This window comes from Spea bombifrons, chromosome 2 (genome assembly GCF_027358695.1).
Source record: "Spea bombifrons isolate aSpeBom1 chromosome 2, aSpeBom1.2.pri, whole genome shotgun sequence".
Taxonomy (NCBI): Eukaryota; Metazoa; Chordata; class Amphibia; order Anura; family Pelobatidae; genus Spea; species Spea bombifrons.
In genome coordinates, this window is record NC_071088.1 from 21641608 (window position 1) to 21665610 (window position 24003).

At 40.1% G+C, this 24003-nt stretch overlaps 3 protein-coding genes across 3 annotated transcripts; 2 read left to right on the plus strand and 1 right to left on the minus strand.

The window, feature by feature from the left end:
• Positions 1-700: 700 nt before the first annotated feature.
• On the minus strand, positions 701-12941 carry TMEM199 (transmembrane protein 199). The gene is made up of 8 exons (XM_053457090.1): positions 12709-12941; positions 11829-11902; positions 11384-11473; positions 10161-10200; positions 9037-9149; positions 8690-8765; positions 6480-6523; positions 701-784 (listed from the first exon to the last, which is right to left on the minus strand). Exons 1-7 carry the CDS (start codon positions 12878-12880, stop codon positions 6480-6482), a joined length of 609 nt encoding a protein of 202 aa, XP_053313065.1. The 5' UTR covers positions 12881-12941; the 3' UTR covers positions 701-784.
• On the plus strand, positions 1162-4031 carry SEBOX (SEBOX homeobox). The gene is made up of 3 exons (XM_053455858.1): positions 1162-1347; positions 2147-2308; positions 3235-4031. Exons 1-3 carry the CDS (start codon positions 1162-1164, stop codon positions 3772-3774), a joined length of 888 nt encoding a protein of 295 aa, XP_053311833.1. The 3' UTR covers positions 3775-4031.
• POLDIP2 (DNA polymerase delta interacting protein 2) lies at positions 12935-22069 on the plus strand. The gene is made up of 11 exons (XM_053457088.1): positions 12935-13162; positions 15470-15551; positions 18517-18614; positions 18729-18825; positions 19067-19142; positions 19374-19481; positions 19565-19701; positions 20309-20335; positions 20800-20925; positions 21078-21157; positions 21651-22069. Exons 1-11 carry the CDS (start codon positions 13011-13013, stop codon positions 21763-21765), a joined length of 1098 nt encoding a protein of 365 aa, XP_053313063.1. The 5' UTR covers positions 12935-13010; the 3' UTR covers positions 21766-22069.
• The last annotated feature ends 1934 nt before the right edge of the window (positions 22070-24003 follow it).

Here is a 24003-nt window from a genome sequence, read left to right on the forward strand (position 1 = left end):
AGAAACTGCCCCCAATATGTAGAAGTCCGTCTGATACCAGAAATGAGTGCAATGGAAGCCTCCACAATGTGTAGAGGGCATACAAAAGAGAGCCATGCTTACATTGGCATTCTAACAGTATAAAAGTGGCATGGGGTGTATGCATGTTGAGGTTTATTGTCTGGGCTGTATTTTGGTATAGGGCTAGCCCTGACACGTTTATTGTGGAATTAAAATTTGTTATGAAGTTATAGAGTAACATTCTTGTATCTCTCATAGTTATGTTGATATGAATTAAAGGCAGATGTGACACATGGCTATTATCCCTACTCAGGCAACACCGCAAACATATATTCTGATTTAATAAACAGCTATATTATTACAATACTGAACATCAAATACGATGGACACACATGAAATAGATAGATATATGTGGAGAGAGAGAGAATTGGATAGATAGATAGATAGATAGATAGATAGATAGATAGATAGATAGATAGATAGATAGATAGATAGATAGATAGATAGATAGATGATAGATAGATAGATAGATGATAGATGATAGATAGATAGATAGATAGATAGATAGATAGATAGATAGATAGATAGATAGATAGATAGATAGATAGATAGATAGATGTAATATTGTGGACGGACAGAAGTTACTCACTAAGCTGATAGACTCCACGTCCAGACAGACATACAGACAGAGCAGGAAACTAATATTTTATTCCATTGATATTCATCCCCAGCTGCTAGATTTCGTTTTCTTTTCATCGAATCGCCTCTTGGTAAATTCGAGCTCCTGTAGAGGCAATTACACATTTTTCTTTAAAAGGTTATTATTTTTTTGGAAATCACAAACTAAATTCTAGTTGCAAATAAAATGCAAAGCTATAATATTATAACGGTTATTATTGGCTATTATTACAGGCAACTGAAAAGTATCCAGCCAGACTTTAAATACATGCACACACACCCTGTGTAACATCTAAACATGTATGCAGCACGTATGATACACATATGAATGCAGAGAATGGGGAGATGCGCCCCGGTGCTTCCTTCCTTTGCCCCCCCAGCACCGGCTGGTGGGGGAGGCAGCCCCGCTTCCTGTGAGAGGAAGTGCCGGGCAGCCCAAGGTGAGACGCTGCATTTCCAAACGTGGATTGCAAAGACCCGAGGATGCAGCGGCACGGGCTGGAGTCGCAGGTGTCAGACACTTTGCATTGTGAGTCCGTCCCGATCAAAGGGGATGCAGAGCTCCGAGCACTTCAAAAGCGGAGTGAGGAGGAGCCACGGGGACCCCTGGGGTCTGCCAGAGGAGGGGGGCTCACTGCGGGTATAAGAGGCTTAGACAGTGCGGAGCAGGTAAGACAGGGAAAGATACATTTCAGCCGGGACGGTCACTCGCACTAACACATGGAGCGCATCCTCAGATCGGACTATTTCACCATAAAGCAGCCGCCGGTGCCAGACTGGAGCAGCCAGGAGAATGTGCCAGCACCAGGTACAGAGGGATGGGCTGGGGGCATCGCTACCCCCGGACAGGGCAGTGCAGGGCATCTCTACCCCGAAGGAGTCACATGTACAGGGCAGATGCAGGGCATCTCTACCCCGAAGGACTCCCGTGTACAGGGCAGTGTAGGGCAATTAAGCTTAATTAACTTTATCCTTTATAAAGTTAGCATTTTTTTCATACACCCCCTTTTTTAATCGATCTTCCTTTTGCTGGCACCTGAAGGGTAAAATCTATAAGCACCCGGCCTATGACATATATGATATATAATGTGGTTGTAGAGTTTTGGCATTTTATTGGAAGAACGTGGCCAGAAATCAGAGTATCCAGTTCTCAATGGGTTAGAATATTGTTTCTCTATCTTATACCAGTTGTGGTTAGGGAAGCAGGTTAATCATCAGCTCATCAACAACAGAAAGAATTAGCAAACTTTTTACTTTACCAAGAGGGGTGGTAGTTAAGTGGAAAAGCATCCCAGAAGAGGCTGTAGAGGCTAATAAAGTGGGGGAATTTAAACTTACCATCAGAATCTTTGGTTCTATCAGTCTCATCCACAAAATGCAATACATAATTGAAAAATAAGTAGATGCCTTCTATATAACACCAAAATGTTTTCTCTTTATAGACAAATCAAAGCACTGCTTGCCCCAGGTTAATGGGGGTACCCCTGCCCAGAGGAAGCGAAAGCGGACCCTGTACAGCAAGTGGCAGCAGGTGGAGCTGGAGAGTGTGTTTGCTGTGGTGCCTTATCCAGATATTAGCACAAGGGAGCACCTGGCCAAAATCATCAGGCTGCCAGAATCCAAAGTACAGGTAAATCTTACAGAATATCTGGGGAGGAGGAGGGATATAGATGCATCACCCTCTACACTTGTTGATCACCAGCTGTTGTTAGACTACCATCCCTATGATGCTCGGCATGGAAAGTGTAAGGTGAAGCTCACCATGACCTGGAAATATTTATTCAACCCTACTTAGCTGTAAGAACATTTAACAACCCGCATCTCCCCAGGATAAAGGATTGCCTTTCCTTAGCAGAAGTGCTTTAAAGATGTATTAATATGATTATTATTATACTTTATTTATAAAGCGCCGACCTGGTCAGGTAGACTGGTAATAATAATAATAATAATACACAGGGGGCAGCTAGCAGGTGGTAAAATCTCTATCCAGACTGATTCCTGATGCACCAATACAGAGTTTTAACCTACCTTCACCTTCATACAATTCTTTGTACCCTATAAAGTGTTGCTTAAAAGGGAAGTCTCACAGAAATACAGTTCTGTATACAATTAACTGGTTTAGCATTGAAAGAAATTTTGTTCCAACAAGGTTCCTCTACGTGCAGACATGGAGAGGAAATGATGTTCGGGTAACTTGCCCTATCCAAATCTCACTAAAGAAAAAAATTAAATCCTTTATCCATAGAGTTTCATTAGTCAGCTGAGTGACTAAGACTGAGGCTTTCTATTGTTTACCACAAAGCAGTATGATAAGGAGTCAGGGTGTCTAGTAGCTTGGGCTAAGATAACAGAACTAGTAGAACCAGGTACAAATGGCTAATATGGAGTTCTGTGAAAACATATTATTGAAAATGGTAATTATTTAAAAAGGAAAATAGCACAATATTTTTCAAAACTAATGTTTTTTTAATAAAAAATGATTTCAAGATCAACACTCCCGTTTTATGTAAATACTTTTTATTAAGTAATTAACCATACTTCTTTCTCTATTGACAGGTTTGGTTCCAAAACCGAAGAGCCCGGAAAAACAAGAGTGGAAAGCTGGACAAATCTTTATACAAGAGGGGCTCTTCCACCCGGACACCGTACTTGCATCTAACCACGCAAGCCCATTCACAGATCTGTAATTCCAGAGAGCCTCTGATTTCCATGCAGTTCCCATCAAACCAGCCACTGGTTTATGGTTCATACTGTCAGCAGGAGGCTGGCGTACAGCAGGTGCCATGTCAGCAAGTCATCGAAGCATCTCCTCCACATTATCATCAGCAGTATTTCGGAGATGACACCTTGCAGTACAACCATGGACAGCAGGGGCTACAGTGGGAGTGTTATCCCCCCAATAAACAAAGCCCACACTACGGATACAACAGTGTTCCAGCTCAGATGATGGAGCTGGAACATTATATGACTTCACAGCTTTCATATTTAGGGGTGTTTCCTCAAGGAATGGATCAGAATGGATCTCAAACCTCATTAGGATCTATATCTGATCTCATATACAATTCTGCCATAATCACCAATGCTGGAGAATCCTAAGCGTTTTCTTTGGAACTCAAAGGATTTATCAGATGATACATTCTACCATAAAGACTAGACTATATGAAGCTTATGGAAAACTCGAACCAGCCTCCAAGACACTTATAATACAACTGGAGTTACGTGACAGCAGCTGCCGAGTAACCATATTGCGAACATAAAACTACAAAGGAGAAGGGTCCCTCGATTCTGGAGTTTGATTTGTTAATGCTTTGATTTCTAGAGAAGGAAGTGGTGTTAACACCTACATATTTCTGTTTTGTTTTAAAAATGAAAAGTCTAAAAAAAAAAAAAAACAGTAAAAATTAAAAATATTTGAAAATAAAAAAAAACATTTATAACAAGTTTTTTTTTTTACACAAACAATGCTTTAAATATTTGGCAAGATAAAATATTTTATACAAAAATGTTCAATAACTATGTTCTGCAAAGAAGGCTTCTTATGTAAAATCCGGGTGACCTGAGAGTTATTACGTTACCTATGTTCATAGTTATTAGTAGTGATTTAACCCCTGGAGTGCCAGATGGCAACTGCTATAAGCTTCTCTCAGGATTGATATCACTTTGCCCCAGTTATCCCAGTATGGCATGCATTACACGTAGAAGTTGCATTAGTTACCCAACACTTTGACCATAACCGGGCCGGATCTTGCCCTTAGGAACCCTACAAACCAAACACACAAATAAAGTAGATCACAGTTATATAGTAGAAACGGTAATTTTGTTGAAAGGACAAAACTTTTGTATAGATTAACTGTCAAGGTCAAATTCTTCTCTGTGTAAAAGCAGAGAAATCAGGTTATTCTCATTTACATGTAATCAAATATTGTAAAGTGTGGCAAGCATTAAACCCATATCCTAGCATTCTTGTCATTTTTTATTGTTTATTGAATTTTATATATATATATATATATATATATATAACATCATGATATTCCTCAGTGCGGTACAGTTGCTGCCATTGAGAACACAGTTTATACTTCCAATTTGGAATTGTTGCATTCTCACCATACTTCTTCCTTGATTTTACGTTGTTTGCAAAAACATGGACAATGGGGTGAAATCACTAAAGTTAAAATTTCTAGGGATCTGAGTTTTAAACTCATCGGATTTTACTAAACATTATGAAGCGCCAAACTGGTCATCTGCAATAAATGGTCCAATTAGTTACTTTCAAGAGATCTCACTGATTTAAACTACGAAAACAGAATTCGGGACAGCTAAGACCAAACAGGCCCATAAGCAGGTATTATACAAGGCCAAGTACTTATTGCATTTGAAGCTCACTGTGGTTGGCCCTGCATAATGGATAGCGACATAAGTGAGTTGAAAGTGTAACTTACCTGGACACCTCCACTTTAGTGTTGTGTGGGAGGCTAAATACAGTAGTATACAATTTTTCCACCATACTCTTTTAATCTTAGCAAGGTGACAAAAGGTGATTATCATAAGTAAGTTTGTTAGCACCCACAAGAAACCACTGCGCACATCAACTAAACGCATCCTTCATCCCAAAGAAATGTAACGGTGAGTCCCTTACAGTCACACGTAACACCTAGTAATAAGGTGACAGTATCGCATTAACCAGATTACATAGCAATGCAGCTCTTAAGGTCTAATAAATTTGCAGGCATTATTTGCAGGGCTGGATGTTTACAATTTTTCAAATTTATTTTTTAACTGGATGACAGAAAATAAGGAAAGAGAAAATTTGTTGCCTGTTATGTAGAGAATATATACTAATGTGAATGGAGACATTTACATGCATGTGACAATATGGCAATTCATTTAACCCCTTAATGACAAAGCCCGTACACGTACGGGCTCAAAATGCATTGTTTTCAATGGGTTTAGGGACCGCCCATTGTCCTTAAGGTGTTAATCATTTAATTAGATGCCTAAACTTGTAATCTCTACAGTTTACAATGCTGTTCAAACCTCTCTGCTGAATAAGCGATATAAGTTATACATAACCAAGCCCAATTGCATCTGAAGGTCTTTAAATGTGATCATTGCTATAGGCTGAAATCAGGACGGATTCACTGCCGAACTCACCATGGAGTAACTTTACTACACTCAAGTTGGGCATGTCCCTCATACAGAGTAATCAGACAATAACAATTAATAGACTTTGTTGGGGTGTGTGCTAACCCTCAAGCATGCACTCATTTCAGCAAATAATCGATTTGGTATTGTCTTGGTTTCCCCCAGATGATTCTCATGTTCATTATATTGTGAATAACCCCAGAACCCCTTTCCTTGGCGTAAAAGCTGCCCCAACCTACCTGACCAGAGTGCATCTCCTATACCGGGATTTCTTGTTTATGTAAGTTATTACCACGTAAATCCCAAATATACAGTGCAGACAATCCTATAATCTTCATATTCCTAATCAAGACATTCAACCTTATCTTCCTTTGTGAAGACCACTCTCTGAAGCTCAATATTTGTGTATTAAAATGTCTATAAAGCAAGCTTTTGGTCGCTATCAGCTTAACTCCCCTTTTTTTAATTTTCAATGGATTGATAGTATTATATTGCAGTTTACTCTTGAAGAAGTTTGCAATCACATCCCTATGAGCTGCAATCCTGGAATATCACAGTCATCCGTAATGCCCACTAATCTTCATGAGCATTGCTTTAATCTGGCCGTTTATTCATGGATGATTGTCAGAAAGATGCGGCTCTGGATTTATTTATATTACCTAATCCTGCCACAACTTCATAGCGCTAGGTTCGATCTCTACATCTAAAATAAAAATTAAGTGTTTTTTAGCAGGGGCTTAACAGATATCAGAACATTATTTGACAATGTTAAACACTGAAAATCTACCGCAGGATTGGATCATGCAAAGCTGTATTCAAAAGGTGAAATTTCCACAGCCTAGCCGTGACATGTAAGTTTCCCTATTTCCCATATGAATAAAATGCCATGCTGTCTAAAACAGCACGATATAATAGTTTATGGAATAAAAACCACACAACTAATTGGAACTACATAAGCCTTGCACTGTTTTATGTCCTCACTTCACAAATCTCTATGAATGCATTTACCTCATACACATCACCTTGTGAGCAGAGACTGTTGGAACGGCTAGCCTTAGTACGTCAATTCTAGTTTTGTCATACCCTTTGTATTGTATAGGTCTGTGTTGCAAGAAGACTGCATACATTGTTAGCGCTATACAAGTAAAACAGAATATACACTGGTATTGTAAGATGTTATGCGGGTGTATGTCACATGTCCTCATGTAAAATTCACCTATTTTACTGCCCTCACAATCACATACAGACTCCCTGTCTCGATGGTGTCTGGTCGTAAAATGTATCCTGGTTGAAATGTTTTTCTGTACTAGATATGTGCAGCTGGTCAAAAGTTATAAGATATGACTGTTTTGCCTATTACTGTAAGTCATACTGCGATTCTGAGAAAGCAAGTGACGTAAGGATAGAGCGCTCAAATACATGCTTACAGCATACTGCTAGAACAAGAAGCAATAAAGAAAACACAGAAACCTTACTTTAAAAAGGTGCTGTCCCACCCTTCAAACAGTTATTATTTATCATGTTTGCCTGCCTTATTTTAGTCATGCATTGTCATACAGCACAGAAACAGCCACTATTATATTCTTAAACATGTTCCTGGTTGGTTTTTATGTAATTAAACCTTCGGAGGAAACAAAAAAGTGAAAAATAACAGATCAGCTGACATTTATTTGCTTATCACATTGTTTAAGTGGGACAAAACCTTCAATCATTGCACATTAATTTATACACATACAAGTAACAGCTTAAATAAGGGAAAATGACCAAATTATTACTGGGGCAATACCTGAGGGGATAACCCTTTAAATACTAGACAAATGGAGTGTTGGTAGAGACACAATATTGAATAACTAGTATTAAAAGACATAACTTTCTCAAAATCAAAAATGCAGCAGGGCATCAACCGTTATTAACTAGGAATTCCAAAATTACACACATGCGCTAAACAACACAAGGCTCTGTATACATTTTTATTGCAATTTTAAGCACTTTATGCAGTGACAGACTGTAAATAAATAGTTATACATACAAGGAAGAAATCTATTTTACATTTTGGGAACGCAAAACTATGCTGTATACCAAAAGCCCTTAAATAACAAACATTCATTAATTTTGGTCAATTTGATTATTATTTGTTGGTCATTTGTTTATGAGTTGTCCTAAAAATAAAAATATTGCGGTCTGGCATTAACGGTGTAAGTCAGGATATCTCTCGCAGCTGCAACTATCTCACAATTCCATTAAATCCTGAGTGATCCCCATGGAAACCTTCATAAACTTTTTCAAAGTAAATAATTTATGGGTAGAGGAAAAAAAGGATGGAGAGCATCCAGTCACACGCCCAAAGTTTACTCCAAGTACATACCTTAATTAGTTTTGGCTTGAATCCCCTTTCCGTTTTTCTTTTGGCTTCTCTCTGCGCCAGTGAGAGGCTTTGGTTTCTTGATATTACAAGAACCTACTAGTAATATCATCCCAAATCACAACACATGTTCCTTGGGCAAATCATGACATTACTATGAGCACCACCTTACTGTATAAGCTGAATACATATTTAACGTCAAAGGGAGGGATGGTGAAAGCAAAAGATGCCAGTGAAAAGGATGGCAGACACAATCATTATCCCAAATGATGTCTTAGTAACATGTATGCAAGACAGAAGAAATAAAAGAAGTGCTGAATAATAGTAGTCAAGTGCAGTCTTCTTCAGGGTTTCCTGTTCATATTCAAGTATGATTTCACTCAAGTTGTTGACCTCTCTCCAAAGCTGTGAAGATTCTTGACGACATTAACACGAGTCCAGCTCAGGAATATTGTAAACTTTGTCTTGTAGCTTCTTACACCAATGACTACAACTCTCCAAGCTCACCTTCCATTGTCCGGACCAGGACATACAGCTCTGCTAATCCGACCAACGATGCCACGATCACAGACGTGAGAACTCGCTAGAAGCAAAAGTTTAAATGACTCAAAAAATGTATGCGACTTGAAGGCTGGTAACTTCCCCCAACACCCCTCACAGTTTAAACTGCGGAAGAGATTCTGATACCAATCCCACTGTCTTTCCAGCATTCTGCCAATACCAGCTATAAAATATATTATTGGGTATGCACAGGTTGTTGAAATAATATGTACATCACTATGGCAACCAGAGCATTAATATTAATGAGTGCTTCAAAATTAAACTGATAAATACCATAGGTAGTCTCTACTCACCGCAGATACTTCAGAAAACACATACTGGCTGCCAATGTAAGTGCAAGCAAAAGCAGCGGCAATCGTGACAAAGAAGTTAAAGACCGTTATCACCATCGTCTTCAACGGTCGGACTACGACAGACAAAGAAAAAAGAAAGGACAATTACAATAGCAAGTTTCCAATAATCTTTAAACAGAAATTCTTCACTGCAGCAACAAGTTATGGCAAAGCCAAGTCTGTGTAGTGCTTAACATTATTATAATGAGTATAACCAATCAATTAAAAAGTATCATTAATGAACTTCATTTTGCTGATATGTCATGTATATGGGATTGTGTTCACGAGCGATTGGACTGCAATATACGCTTACTGAATATATGCTTTCTAAATGGACCACTGAGTGCGGAATGAGCTTTCCACAAAGGTAATTAGAGAGAAATGTTTAAAGGGGCCACAAAATTGTTCCCCCTGCATCACTGCTGCACTCCTAAGACATGGACCTCTTAATTCTGGTGCTAAAGGGGTTAAGAGATTTAAATTATTTTGCAATCAGGCATGTGACTACCATAAAAAGGAAGTTATTTCTTCCAAAGTGAAGTCTTTTGGTGTTTTTTTTTTTATTTAAACTAAACACACTGACAAAGCAAATTAAGCAGGTGTTTGATGCTCATTGATATCAAAACAGAAAGTGTCAATAAGCCACGTCCTGTTCTTTTGTTGCGTACGACTGCCTTACAATGAATACACTAGACAAGAAAAACAAACACTGCGCGTCTTTCCTAGGCATTTAGACTTTAGGCATAGCCTATGTTATAACCCTACACACTGACCTACTCTGAACTCTCTAATTCAGTATATAAAGCATAAACAGTTTATTATATATATATACACGGCAGTATAATCAGTCAATTAAAATATCAACCAGTCAATTAAAAATATCATGTGTGTTTTATCAGCCCAATAAACATAACGGTTATATTAAACTTTGTTTGCTTTGAATTGCATATTCATATTTTTCAGGCATTTCACCGAGTACCAACTGCAGAGGCTGAATTTTATCTAAGAGTCTCATGCTTGACGTTGGCAAACTTTAATCACAAATTTTCAGTCAAGGGCGACCACAAATTGAGATTGATGCTCACCTTGTCTGCTCAGGTCAGCCAGAGTCCCATGTCGATTGGCCTGAGAAAGAGAGAAAAAGAGAAACTGTAAGGAAAGCAATAGCTCAAATGCCAGATTAATAAACTATACATATGCTGAAGCATTTTCAGTGTTATTCCAAATCTAGTTGTAAATTGTCTAATAAGAACGATGAATTGAATCAGTCCTGACACGAACACCAAAAAACAAAAAGGACACTGGCTGAGAATTTAATTCCCTTTTGGTACACAAGTGTCATAATCTTGTTTCAAGTGTAAATACAGACAGACACAGAGCCAAAGTTTGATTATGCAAGCGTCTAGTGACTGTGTCAAAAGTAAAAAACAGGCAAAGATTATGTTTGTTTTTAGCACTAGGACTGAACAAAAATATTAAAAAGATGGATTTACACAAAAGTTAGACATAAGCCCTCTCCTCTTATTGGTTCTGAGCTCCATGATGAAGGGGTTAAACAGGTCAGGTATATAATCCCATGCTCTTCTTACCACAGGTATACACTTGGGGTACAGGTCCAGTTAAGCCCCCATATAAACTGATTTGGTATGACAGAGGAGTTTTTTTGTTGGGGGGCACTTTGTTCAGGACACATATACATTTCATATTTTGTCGACAAGCACATGCAAAGTGCTGCTCTGCTGTAGGTGGGATGTAGAATTGAGTGAATGATTTCCTTCTGAGGGGTTTTAAATTTGGAAGGTTCTGTCGCAGGAGGGATGTATTATTATTATCTTTTATTTATATAGCACCAACAATTTACACAGCGCTTCATACAATATGTGTATTCAAGGGGTATGAAAAGACTACAACCGACAGATAAATTTATTAAAGAGAGTCCGCAAGCTTACAATCTAGGTTTTTTCTTGGACACATTTAATGTTTTCCATGTTGTTGCCCATCACCTATATTGCTGCCCTACAGTATGTGGGGTGTATGACCTCACAGGAGGGAATACTTTATTTAATCATGTTTATATATACCCACATAATGCAGGGAAGCACCTTATAGATTTTGTTAATCAACAAGTAAAAGTTAGCTGAGTCCAAGAAAAATGGCCAATGCAGCAACCAGAAGATGAAATAGGAGACAGCACTGGGGGCAACCAGTGCAACAGACTATATGTGTCCATAGGATGGCCCACTGTTAAAAGATTTATTTCATATTTTCTGATGTGAAAAAACATTTGACTTGACTGAAGGCCCAATACCTGGCTGCTAACATTCTTTGTTATCCTTTTGTACTCCTCATTTGCCAACTTTGCTTTGATCTTTTCCAGGCGTGCCACAAGCTCTGGGTTCTAAACAAAGAAAAATATATATCATATCAGTAAAATGCCAAAACGTCATACCTGAATGGGTTAGGGGGACATAAAGTTAATGTTAAACTGGGGGGAAAAAGAAAAAAGGTACTTAAACAGCTGCAGCTTCCTACCCCTGCCGTGTAACGTTCTGACCTCCCTACAACCGGTGCATTTTTCCAGAAGCAAATGCTTATTTTCTACCCATACAGGAAAATATAGACATCTGCAAAAATAATGAATTGACTTGACTTAATATTTAAGAACGCCCTGAAGTAAGTGAGCCCCGGTTAAGAGTTTATACGGGCAACATATGGCTTCTGGTTCTGAGCCCAAACCTGGAAAGATTACTTACACGTTCGGGCACTTCCACTTCTGGCAGATGGATTTCACTGCCTTCTAGAAGCTCGTGGAGGAAGAGCGGAGAATCTAAAACAAAAAGATGACCATCAGCTTTACATAAATATGCTTCAAATTTGCATAATAGCACACATCCATTAATTAAACGTATGCTTGCGAATTTTACGTAACTGCGTACATTCCATAGAAAAATAATTTCCTGAGCGTTACTAGATTGTAAGCTCACAAGAGCAGGACCCTCTTCTCCTGTTGTGCCAGTTGTTGTTTGTGATTTTAATCTATCCTACCGACTCTGATTGTGAAGCGCTACGGTATCTGCCGGCGCTATATAAATAAATGCAATGTAATAATGTAGCACTGATGAAGTGCATGTCACTAATATTGTTCTAATAAATGTTCTTTATCTGCAGATTTCTGGGGTATCACAATAAAGCAGCGTATGAAGAATAAAGTCTTCTAATGATATTCTGTACCCCAAAACTTTCACTAGCAAGGGAATTTTTTGCAACACTTGTACTATTATCACTGCGCCCTCACTAACAGACACCTTTACCTGTAACTCCCTCTAGATCGTAAGCTCTTGAGCAGGGCCTCCTCACCTGTCAGTTGCTATATATATTGTCCTCTACTCATTGTACAGCGCTACAGAATATGATGCTGCTATCAAAACAAATACGGTAATATTGCTTATCACTAGACAGTATAAGGCATTAGTATGTGTGTCAGAGCTGCAGCATACACATGTCTGTCAAAAACACTGATATTTGCAAAGAATAATTGCGTTAAAACGGAAAATGTCATTTTTCACGGCAATATAGTAATGACGGAAAGCCGAAGTTACTGCCAAGGTGAAGCCGGGTTATCCCCTCTCTGACCTTTCGCCCTCAGGACTCCATGCAGCTCCCTCAAGACACTAAAAGGCACTATTGCCCCGGGCCCCTGGGCCAAGGCTTTCTCGGCTATATTCCTGGAGTCCGGTGTCAGACTAGACTTCTCCTCGTCCAAGGCTTTTAGCAGCGGCTTGCCGGCCAGGTAAGCCCTCGCCATAGTTACTCACGAGATGCGGAACACGCGCGGCATTCTGGGAAGAAGGTCAACCCTCATGATCCGCGGGCACGCAGAGCACGTCTTCCCAATATCACGCGTCTGACGTCAGCTGTGCGACCCCCGCAGCACGATGGCGGCGTGTGTTGCGCGGCGCTGCCTATCGGCGCTGAGCCGGTACCGGAGAGCTGGTGTTTCGAGCGCTTTGGGTATTGAGCTACGGACAGCTCCCCTTCGACCCGTGTGTGCGTGTCGTTTTCAACAGGACCGTTCACTGTCTTCCCGGTAAACGGGGACGAGGGGCACAGGTCAAACCGTCTAAATGCATGTTGCTGGGTATAAAGCGGAGTCCCGTTGTAAATGTGTTCGTTGGGTACCGTGCATATTGTTTTAATGCGTGTGCCTACGTTTGAAGCATGCACGATGGTTATCGCTTTATGTAACGAGTCATGCAGCGCGTACATGTGTCAGCTGCCTTAACTTGCTGTAATGATCTATAGATATGTGCGCGCTTTTTACGGTTAGCCCATAGCATGCATATTTCTACATATGATAATCCAAAAACGTTATGTAAAGATATTGTATGTAAGAAATGCACCGTATGTCACTGTATATAGTGTGTAATCTACTTGGTGGGCTTTATTCGCTAAATGGAGTGCTGTCAGACCAGATGGCCAGTTCTTGTCGGCAGTCAAATTCTATACTTATAAACTCTATTTTAACATCTTAACTTCACTAAATGTTATATTTGTCCGACCATAGGCGTTTCTTTACAATCTCCTCACCTCTTGAATTATACATTTTACTGGGCCCTTTATAACAAATAGTGAAGCAAAGTCTCCTGCAAGCTGTCTGAATAACCCCCATTGTTTGGATTTCTATGAACCCCCACTGGTTCGGCTGTATGTGTAAACACAGCTCCTGCGTTTTCATGCTTGGCAGGAGCTTCACCTTGCGGTGACATAACTGGCCTGAAATACACGGCTAATGCCGCCTGGCCCGAGTCCAGCCTGAGCGGGCGCTTGGTGTGTCTGGCCGCAGCTTGTGTTACGTTCTCATCCGTATAATCCGCGATATACAATGCTGTGCGAGCAAAATGAAAACCTTTTCTCTGTGCTCGCGGATCGTGTTTCTTGGAAGGGCATTCGTATTAGTTAGAGGTCATTTATACAAACCACACCGGGGTTCTGTAATCTGTGCTTTAAACACAGCCCCGTATGCATACATTTTTGTCTCCTGTAGAAATTACTAGATTGCACAATGTGACCCTATGTTGTCTTCGCAAAATGGTGCACACCTTGGGGTTTATTCACTAAGGCGTGGGTTTGCATTAAGGTTGAGTTTCCAGTTTGCCGACCTTACTATGTATTAGAAAGTACCAATCCCCGTTAGCGTGTTATGCAAGGAGATCCTTTTAAAATACATAGTTAAAACAGGTTGGAACTGTGTCTTATGCTTTGCGGCCTGCTGAGCCCATCTTGCAGGAGTAGTTTACCAGGGTCGGCCCTTAATAATGAATATTGAAGCGTGTAGGGTTGAAGCCACAAATTATAGTGAGTGAAAGCTGCTATTTGGGGAAAAGGAACACAAGTATATTTGTGGGTATCCTGAATTTGTATGGCTGTCCTCTTAAAACTATTTTGCATGCTTGCTTTGACTATAATCAAAAACCAAGTCGTTGGGTCTGTGAAATACTGCAAATTGGCAATGCCTTCTATCATAATGACATGTTTCTGCAATAGATAAAGGGAATACTGCCACGAGGGCCGAAAAACCTTAAAGAATAACAAGTGTTAACAGAAAAAGAAATCAAGATGTTAAAAGCTAACCATTATCAGATTCAAATAATAAAACAAACCTCAGGCTATTCATTGAGATCACACAGGGAATTTAAAGGGACGCACATTAATACATATGGTTCTCCAGAATCCTCCCAAATGTATTTGCCCCTTTCTCTGCCCCCCAGAGATGTACTCATCAGCAGTCAATGCCAGCACTGGCTCCGGGGACGCTATGGGCAGATACCCGTGCGCAGGCGATCAGTGGCAAGAACAGTTGGGCCATTGAATAGGACCCCAGAGGGCTGCCTTCTCTGTGTCAGAAAATGTTATTTTCATTTTTGAAGAATTGATATTAAAGTGCTTACTGAGTACATTAATCAGCATTTTTATTGTGGGTGTGCAGGGCCCATAAACTGTCCCATTAAAATGTTCAAAAGGATCAACGATACATAGTAATAAAGTGTTATATTGCTGGCGAGCTGCTTCAACAGCCCATTCCAAGTAACCTTAAACTTTATAAATATATATATATGGCCAGAAATAAGTAATTGGTTTCTAACAAAATTAGCATACAGAGACCTACTAGTGTACTGAAAAATCAGGGATTTGACGTAGCCTCCATGGAAGCGGATACATTGTTTAAATAGTGTGGTTTAATGCAACAATAATTGTATAGCAATATTTAAACCATAAATTCAGTAGGATATCTTTCTAGGTATAAAATAAGCATAAAGAATCGTTGTACTGTCCCTCCCTCCCTCATTTTTGCTTTTAGCATCCTTGTAACACGTGCTTTTGTTTGTTCTATCAGAAACAGACCGGAGGGGAAAGTGTTGGAGACAGTCGGTGTCTTTGAGGTGCCAAAGTCACAGGGGAAATATGAAACGGGTCAGGTAAGTGGTTAAATTGTTTTAAAAAAAATATTAAACTGGCCCTGGCAGCCACAATATAGAGACTCCTCCTCACAACTTAAGTAGAAACAAAACTATAACCCTCCCCTAGTCATTCCCCATGTGCTTTTTCCTCACCCACCAGGTAAGGGGAAGAAAGCATCCCCCTTTGTCATTTTTGGAATCCCCAGGTAAGCTCCTTAACACCGGCTTATGGTACTCCACGTGGGGTACAGAAGAGGATCCCCATAAGGACAGAGAGTTCCCAGGTCTTCTGTCGTCTCTGTGGAGGGTTAACTCCAGAAAGTTATTCCCTCGCTCCTCTGGCTTGGCGGCAGTAGCAGTAGCAGTAGCAGTGTACTCTTCTGTAGAGGCGGGCGCCGTCAGACATACGCAACGTTTCCTCCTCAGCATCTGGACATGTAGTTTCGTCTGATGCGGACCTATTTTTGAAAGGAGAAAGAGAGCTGGTAGAAGATTTTGACATTTTCCCTATAGAGGAAGTAGGGAAGTTGGCCTCTGCAGTGTACTCGGCCCTGAAGATGCCAGATTCTAAATGAGTCTAAACCTGAAGACCCCTTCCATGGTTACTTAAGAAAACAAGTCACATTCCCTGTCCACGAGACAAATGTCTTTAATGGCAAATGTCATTAAGTTTTAATCTTTGTATTCCCTTGGTGTCTGTGGCCTGGTCAGTAAAGTCATGGCTGCAGCGTCTGCAGGAAGATCTATCTGCAGGAGTGTCAGACAGAGATGTCACCAGGAACGATTTTCAATGTGATGCAACTATGGCGAACTTGAGGATGGCAGCCAGATCTACTGCTCTACTGGTCCTGGTTTGTAGAGCCTTATGGTCAACAGGCTGGTCTGCTGATGGTTCTTCTAAAGAGCAAGCTGTGTTATATGCCTTTCATGAGCAAAGGCATTTTTGGACCAGAACTGGAGTCAATGCTGGAGCGTACTACAGGAGAAGTTCTGGTTACCTCAGAAGTTAGTTTATTAAGAGAAATATCTCCTTTGGAGGTTTCAGGAGTCAAGAGGAACCCTGCAGTTCAAGGTCCTCAAGGGAGAAAGTCTATTTCTTAAGGGGGCGTTTGAGTCAATGCAGGGGGAGAAGTGGTGGCAGGACTTACAACAGAACAGTGGCTACATACATAAACCAACAATGAGTTATTCTAACCCAAAGGAAGGAGGTTATTCTTCGCTTTCTCAAAATCTCACTGGGAAGCCTGACAGCAGTCCATATTCAAGATATTTTAAATACAACTTCAAATTTCTTGACCTGTCCTTCCAAGAAACTGGACTCAAAGGAGTTTGTACTTTTGCAGCAAGAAGAGACAACCGGTCATACGACGTTGTACGAAAAATACCTAACTTTGGAGGTCCTACTGCCTGTGTTCTGCAGGAAATCCAGAAGTCTTAGATGGCTTTTCCCAAACCTGGAGTCAAGGTCTGCACTATGTGTTTCCACTACTTCAAATCTTAAGGGTTATACGAAAGGTCCAGAGAGAAGGTTCTTCTGTTATCGGCCAAGGAGAGACTGCTATTCATAGCTGGTATGGATATCTAAGGGGGCCCCCATCCTTTCTCTTACCTGTGTGTTTGGGGCTTCTAATGCCTGTATCCCAGATCCCTAAAACCTGTGATTGAAGGGGTCCTTCTAGATCAGCAGGGCTTATTAGTTAAAGTGGTCGCTACTCTGCTCCAGAGCAGGAAGTCTGTCACCTCACTGAGGTGTTTATTTTTTTAAATCTGTTTATTCAGATGAAACATAATACATAAACAACATTTCCAGGAAACATCTAGTCCTTAGGGGCTTGACAGGCCCCCATTTGTACCTTTACAGGAAACTCGGTTTTATAACTTTGAAGATTGCATTCCTAATAGCCATCGCTTTGGTTAGGAAAATGAGTGAACTACAAGCCTTATCTTTGGAGACCCCTTTTTTTGGAGATTTCAGAAGTAAGTCTCTTCTATGCTTTTATGGAATTTTTAGTTAAAGTTGCTTTGGGCTTCCGAAAGAATCAGGAGATTCATCTTCTCACGGTTTGTCCAAATCCAGCACCTGACTCTGAGGCTAGATGTGAGAAGATGTCTTCTTGCATATCTTTAGAGGACTGCGTTTTAGAGAGTATTTGGTTATGTCTTCCTTGTGTTCTCAGAGCCTTGATATCTTGAAACTCATGAGGTGATGGTGAAGGATCCCCGTCAAGGAATAAGCTTACATTCTACAAGGTCAGGGGCAACATCTTGGGCAGAAACTGTTCCGGATTGTATTTGCAGGGCAGCCAATTAGGAGAACTTGCAGGAAGGGTATTCAGATGGCCTTGCGTTGACACCGCAGCTTATATTTGTTATGCCTCTCTGTTGTGGCTACCAGGAATGGCAAGGGAAAATGAGAATTCTATTTACCAAGAATTCCTTGCTCATCTCCTGACATCATTTGTCCCCAACCAATAAACAGGTTTTTTTGTTTTAGTTTTTTTTGCATTATTTTCTGCTACGTCTTTAGTCACACATGGGGGAAGTCTAGGGCAGGGGTAAATTGTAGTTTTGTTTCTACCCTACTTGAGTTGCGAAGAGGAGTCTCTACATTATGGCTGACAGGAGATGGGAAAGGAAAAGGAATTTAAGTAGAATTGTCATTTTCTAAGAAAAATAGTATTTTTATGATTTACTTGTGTGCCATTAAAGTAATTATTGGGTCCACTTTCCCTCAAAATTATCTAATACATGTAACAAATGCTTGATAATATATACAATTGTTTATTTAAAATGATCTAGTTTTTTGTTTTTCTCTATACATAGCGGCTCTGTCCCGAAGAAGCAAGTATTTGCCTAAATTTCTGAATACATAATGCCCCCTGTAAAATTCAGTGCTTATGATTCAGTAAATGTAATGGTATAGTATGCTTAAGTCTTTAGCCTTTTAAAAATGCACATTACCTTGCCATTGTTTCTCTTTCAGCTCTTCCTCCATAGTATCTTTGGCTACAGGGGCATCGTCCTTTTCCCATGGCAGGCAAGACTCTATGACAGAGATGTTCCTTCTCCTGTTTCAGAAAAGTAAGTCTCCCCTTTCCGGTTAAGCTAATGCTGTGTCGTTGCAAGTGGAGTAAATGTGTGGATATCTGCCCTCATGCCAATCATTAATGAGTAATTCTCTGAATTATTGTGCAGGACAGACACTTCATCAGCTCATGGATCCAAAGAGGTCAAAGGCAAAACTCACACATATTACCAAGTGCTGATAGATGCACGGGACTGTCCTCATATTGTAAGTGACATTTTTATTTTCTTATTATAGTAGTTATTAACTGAAAATACACTAATACAAACTGTGCTTATCCTTATTAAGTGGAGTACAGTTTATTATCTTTCTGGTGTCAGGAAGCACTTATCTGGTGGTAGTTCTACGTCGCCTAGCATTCTTAGCCGTTTTGCTATACCTTTATATCTTTGTTATGGACGTTTATTTGCAGTAACGGATTGACCTCCTCGCTGTTTTTTTCTCTCAGTCACAACGGTCACAAACAGAGGCAGTGACGTTCCTTGCAAACCATGACGACAGTCGGGCCCTGTATGCAATTCCTGGTAATTAGCTAAAATTTAGCAGTGTCTTTAGTTTATTATTATTAATTGTTTTATATAGCGCCATCAAATTCCGTAGCGCTGTACAACGTGTTTGACTACTAGATGGTGCCCCCTCCTCCACATACCTTTTAACTGTTTAAATGGACACTGTCAAAGTTCAGGGTTTGGTTTAACCTGTGTCCAATCAAAATGTGTTTTTTATTGTAAGTTGTGTTATTTATTCTTGTGAAGGTTTGGACTATGTAAGCCACGAGGACATTCTTCCTTACAACTCCACTGACCAGATACCTATTCAACATGAGCTGTTTGAAAGGTTTTTGAGTTATGATCAAACCAAAGGTAAGACTGATTTTTAATGGTCTTCGGTGGATTAAAGGTGCTCGGTTCACCAGACCTGAGAAGTGTTTTGTTCTGCTCCGCAGTTCCACCCTTTGTAGCGCGAGAAACCTTGCGTGCGTGGCAGGAGAAGAATCATCCTTGGCTCGAGCTGTCTGATGTGCACAGAGAAACAACGGAGAACATCAGGATCACAGTCATTCCCTTCTACATGGGAATGAGGGTGTGTACTGTTTAGTATTCTGTGCAGAATGGTTGGAGTTGAATTGATATAACACTTATACTTGAACAGGAAGCTACCTGTTGCACAGGTAGCAGGTAGGTGGTGGAAGGTGGTGCAGCCTTAGTCATTCTGCTGTCAAACTGATTTATGAGGAAATTATCCTTTTTGATTATGTGTGTCTGTGTTGTGCATTATGAAATGAAGACCTGCGCCTCGAGTCAATGTTGTATTTAGTTTGGACTGCCCTTGGTCTGATCCACCCCGGCACCCTAAATTACCTCCAAGGCCACTGCCCTGTGTGCTGAGTACCTCCATATTTAGATCTACAGCACACTGAATCTGTCAAAAGGGATCCCTTCTCCTGGCTCATGGAGCTGTGCCAGAATATGCCACCACCATGAGTGGGGTTTCTCTTGTTCTTGGTAGAACATTACTTTTTGAAGCGAGTCGCCATACCCTTCTATCGTCTGAGTGAACTTAGCTAGTGCTCTCTAACACTTGGGAAGTGGCCTTGTATTTCACTAAACTTCCGCTTACTGTGAAATATAAATCAAAATAGAAACCTGCTCTGCAATTTATCTGACCGCGTTTTTTTTTTAATCTACAGGAGGCTCAAAACTCGCATGTATACTGGGTAAGTAGACATCAATGTTCTATTCGGATGCTGAGCTTATGCTTAGTACTACATCTGGTAACCAACATTACTACTTGACTGCGACTAATATGCGCAAACCCTGTGTGTTTTCAGGTTATTCATATGAACCTGGCTGAGTAACTGGTAGCTTCCGGAAAACTAAATCATATTAAAGAAATTATTTCCAAACCGTGTTTTGCTGGCATTGTCACCCTACTGTGTCTAAAACAGGCTTCCGTGTTGTCAGCATAGACAGAAGTTGTGTGTGTTGGCCCTAGCGTCTTCCGAGTGACTTCATATATAACGTGTGGCCATGTTAGGAAGCAATGCTGATGTAGTAATATTATTAATATTTTTTTACTACACACTATAGAATGTCCATATGTCAGACTCCGCAGCGTATTTGCTTTGTTGTATTTATGTTAGCCCGAGGCAATCATTTTGTTGTGTGTTCTTCCTTGCAGTGGCGTTACTGCATCCGTTTGGAGAACCTCGGCAATGAAGTAGTTCAGCTGCGTGAGCGACACTGGCGCATTTTCAGCTTATCCGGTACCTTGGAAACCGTGAGAGGGAGAGGTGTCGTGGGCAGGGTGAGAACAGTCTCATCTGTCTATTTTGGTTGTTATTGGTTTGAGCAATAGTCAGTGAACAAGATCCATGGGATTTAATTTCTTTGTACCAAGTTGCTTTGTTTTATTTACAATGTCCTTATTCATTAACAAAATGATTTTTCCTCTGCCAGGAGCCAGTTCTGTCTAAGGAACAGCCAGCTTTTCAGTACAGTAGCCATGTTTCACTGCAGGCATCCAGTGGCCATATGTGGTGAGAATATGTATTGTTTTCTTTCTTTCTAAGACACGTCTGTGGTTTTTCATTACCGAAAGGGCAGTATTGTAGAAATGTACCAGCTGTGTTAAACTGAAAAAAAAAAAAACAAGAAATCTTAACGAAGTGGGAGACTGAGTTAATACAAGAGCTTGGTTAGTTTCCCCTTTAATTTAGGGGTATTATATCACAGGTCAGAGAGAGACACTATGCCTGACCATCTATGTAAATATAACAGTATTGCGGCTGCTTCTAGTGTTTTCCTCCATGTTTTCTTAATAATAAAAGGCAGCTTTCACATTTCAGATCTCTTAAACACTGCGTTCGCAAAGCAAATCATTTCAAGTTGTACTTGAAGAAACCAATACGTAATCTGAGTGGTTTAAGGAGGAATAGTTTAATGTTTGGAGTTTTTTCTTCTGATTTTGGGGTTACGTTTTGATACAAAAGCTTATACCCTTCCTTTAAAGTACACTTGTGTGCGTTTCAGGGGTACATTCCGCTTTGAGCGCCCTGATGGCTCACATTTTGATGTCCGGATTCCACCTTTTTCTCTGGAAAGCAACAAAGATGAAAAGACGCCCCCATCTGGTCTTCACTGGTAGTGTTGCTGGAAGAGCCTCGGATGCACAGCACTTTCTAAAACCGCAACAGAAAAACGAAGCCACCTTACACCCCGTATTGTGACAACAAAGCAGTTTGTTAAATGCTTCCGCAGAAGCCCCCTGTCTTGTCTCTCGGTTGGAAATGGACAGGACGCCATCCTCGTCAAACTGAAGCTGAGGTTTCCCATGTCGCTGAGTGTTCAATTTTTCTGAAAAATTCAAGGACGTTTTTGGGGAATTTTTTTTTTTTGGCCCCTTCCATCCCTCCCTTTTTTTTCTTCAATAAAGTAATTTTAACAGTCAATTTGTTTTTCAACCTAGTTACCAAATTATACCTCTACTTTATATCATGTTCTTTCTAGGCAGATTTTTTTTTATTTTTGGCAGAGAATCTGACCTCACAACGGATCTCTATAAATAAACCTGAATGTGTTTTTGCTCGTGTGGGTAATATAAAAGTCTGGTTTTGGTCTTAGGTTTTCTGACATTTTAGTGAAAACAGAAGCTATGTCAAAACTATGCAGCATTCACGCTTATTTCAGTAGTACTCATAGGACATGTATACGCCAACACTGTTCTTAATGGGGATTAAGTAGTTTAACGGTCCTTTAAACATTTACTATTCCAGGCTATATGGAATTCCCCGTTAAGTCTGCAGAGGTGCTAAATATTATAATGCATATTGCTGAAACTCTGCATCTGATACAATAAATACATGGGTTAAGGTTTATTTTTATTGTGTAATTAGAACTGTGACTTCTAGAACCCAGTGATCCTAAATTATTTCTGATGCCTTCAAGAAAACTGGGAATCCTAGACGGCTTTGCACAAAAAAATGAAATTGAGCAAAAACAAACCCTAATAAAACAAACCCTAATGAAACAAACATATTAAATAAAAAAAAAATATATATAAAAGTTTTAATTCTGTGATCTTTATCTCAATTGGCGCTGTAGCTGAGAATTGCTTGTGTACAATGAACTGTACAATTCTGAAAAATGTTGTAAACAATAAATGGTGTGTATATGAAGTATACACAAAACAGCAAAATATTTTTGGCTGAGTGATAGGGGCTCAGGTAGAATTAAAATATTTGGTAAACCCTTTAGAATGGGTTAAGTGCAGGGGCGGGCTGGGCCGAGGGGCAGTTGACCCCCCCCACACACACACCCCCAGGCCGACCGAAATCTAATCTGAACGGCCGCTGGGTGCTGAGGCCGGTGCTACATTAATTCTTTTAGGATACCCATGCCAGTGGCCATGAAGAAGATCAGCATACAGGACCAAAACTGCATGAAATAGCACCCACAAACCAATTTTCCATTGGAGTCTCCAATACGGAATAATGCCAATAAATGTATACCACCCAGACCCCCCCTTCCTCCAGAACCTCCAATATTAACCCCATCAAACCATGTATTCTTCCCGCATCCCTGTTAACAATGCCTGGCCGGACCACACAATGCAACTTTCCACTCTCTCCCACCAACTGACTGCTCTTACCAGTTACATAACAGGACTTAAGGTAGACCATATATTAGCATTTAAGGTAGAACTTTGGAGTTTGGAAATTAACAACATTAACAGTTTCACAAATCAACATAACATAACATCACAGGGGGCAGGTTGGCAAATAAAAGGAAATGAAAACAAAAACCAAAAATTTCTCAGTCACAGAAATGTGACATTTTTTACATGAATTAATAAAGAAATAAAAGTTTCTTACAAGAATATCGTGAATAATAATGTGATCACTGTTTTGTTCCATGGAATAAAATGGCACTTTTTCATCCAAAAAAATTTATTAGGGTCTTTTAACACTTGTGCTTTCTGGCATTTTAATACAAATAATGTGATAAAAAGAATGTTTTATAGTTATTTGTATGGCAAATAGTGTGACTCGGGTATGTATAAGGGGTGTGCGTGGGTATAAGAGCGCGACCGCGAGATAAACTATATGGGGCTGGCCTCCAAATGTTTCCAGGGCTGCTTTTCATTCCCAGTCCGGCCCTGTCTGCATGGCTGGGGGTTTAGTTTTTTAACCCCTGCCTAACCCTAGCGAACAAATTTCCGCTAATTACCGTCACACTAACTAAAGCCAATGTAACGTATCTAAAGCAAATGAATGAAAAAACGCAGCAGCGTGACGGAATACACAGGCGCTCTATGTAAAAGTCATGACTGGAGTAACTTTTCTGTTTCATAGCCCCGCCTCTAACCACGCCCTCTAGAACAAAG

What these genes read in the sequence shown, in the direction of transcription:
- SEBOX (XM_053455858.1), top strand. Translation starts at nt 1,162, where the DNA reads ATGCAGCGGCACGGGCTGGAGTCGCAGGTGTCAGACACTTTGCATTGT. An exon ending in GCTTAGACAGTGCGGAGCAG is followed by an intron (nt 1,348 to 2,146) that starts GTAAGACAGGGA and finishes TGCTTGCCCCAG; the next exon opens with GTTAATGGGGGTACCCCTGC. An exon ending in TGCCAGAATCCAAAGTACAG is followed by an intron (nt 2,309 to 3,234) that starts GTAAATCTTACA and finishes CTCTATTGACAG; the next exon opens with GTTTGGTTCCAAAACCGAAG.
- TMEM199 (XM_053457090.1), bottom strand. Translation starts at nt 12,880, where the DNA reads ATGGCGAGGGCTTACCTGGCCGGCAAGCCGCTGCTAAAAGCCTTGGAC. An exon ending in TGGAGTCCTGAGGGCGAAAG is followed by an intron (nt 11,903 to 12,708) that starts GTCAGAGAGGGG and finishes TTTTTGTTTTAG; the next exon opens with ATTCTCCGCTCTTCCTCCAC. An exon ending in GGCTGACCTGAGCAGACAAG is followed by an intron (nt 9,150 to 10,160) that starts GTGAGCATCAAT and finishes TGTCTGTCGTAG; the next exon opens with TCCGACCGTTGAAGACGATG.
- POLDIP2 (XM_053457088.1), top strand. Translation starts at nt 13,011, where the DNA reads ATGGCGGCGTGTGTTGCGCGGCGCTGCCTATCGGCGCTGAGCCGGTAC. An exon ending in GGCCCTGTATGCAATTCCTG is followed by an intron (nt 19,143 to 19,373) that starts GTAATTAGCTAA and finishes ATTCTTGTGAAG; the next exon opens with GTTTGGACTATGTAAGCCAC. An exon ending in GAGTTATGATCAAACCAAAG is followed by an intron (nt 19,482 to 19,564) that starts GTAAGACTGATT and finishes TCTGCTCCGCAG; the next exon opens with TTCCACCCTTTGTAGCGCGA.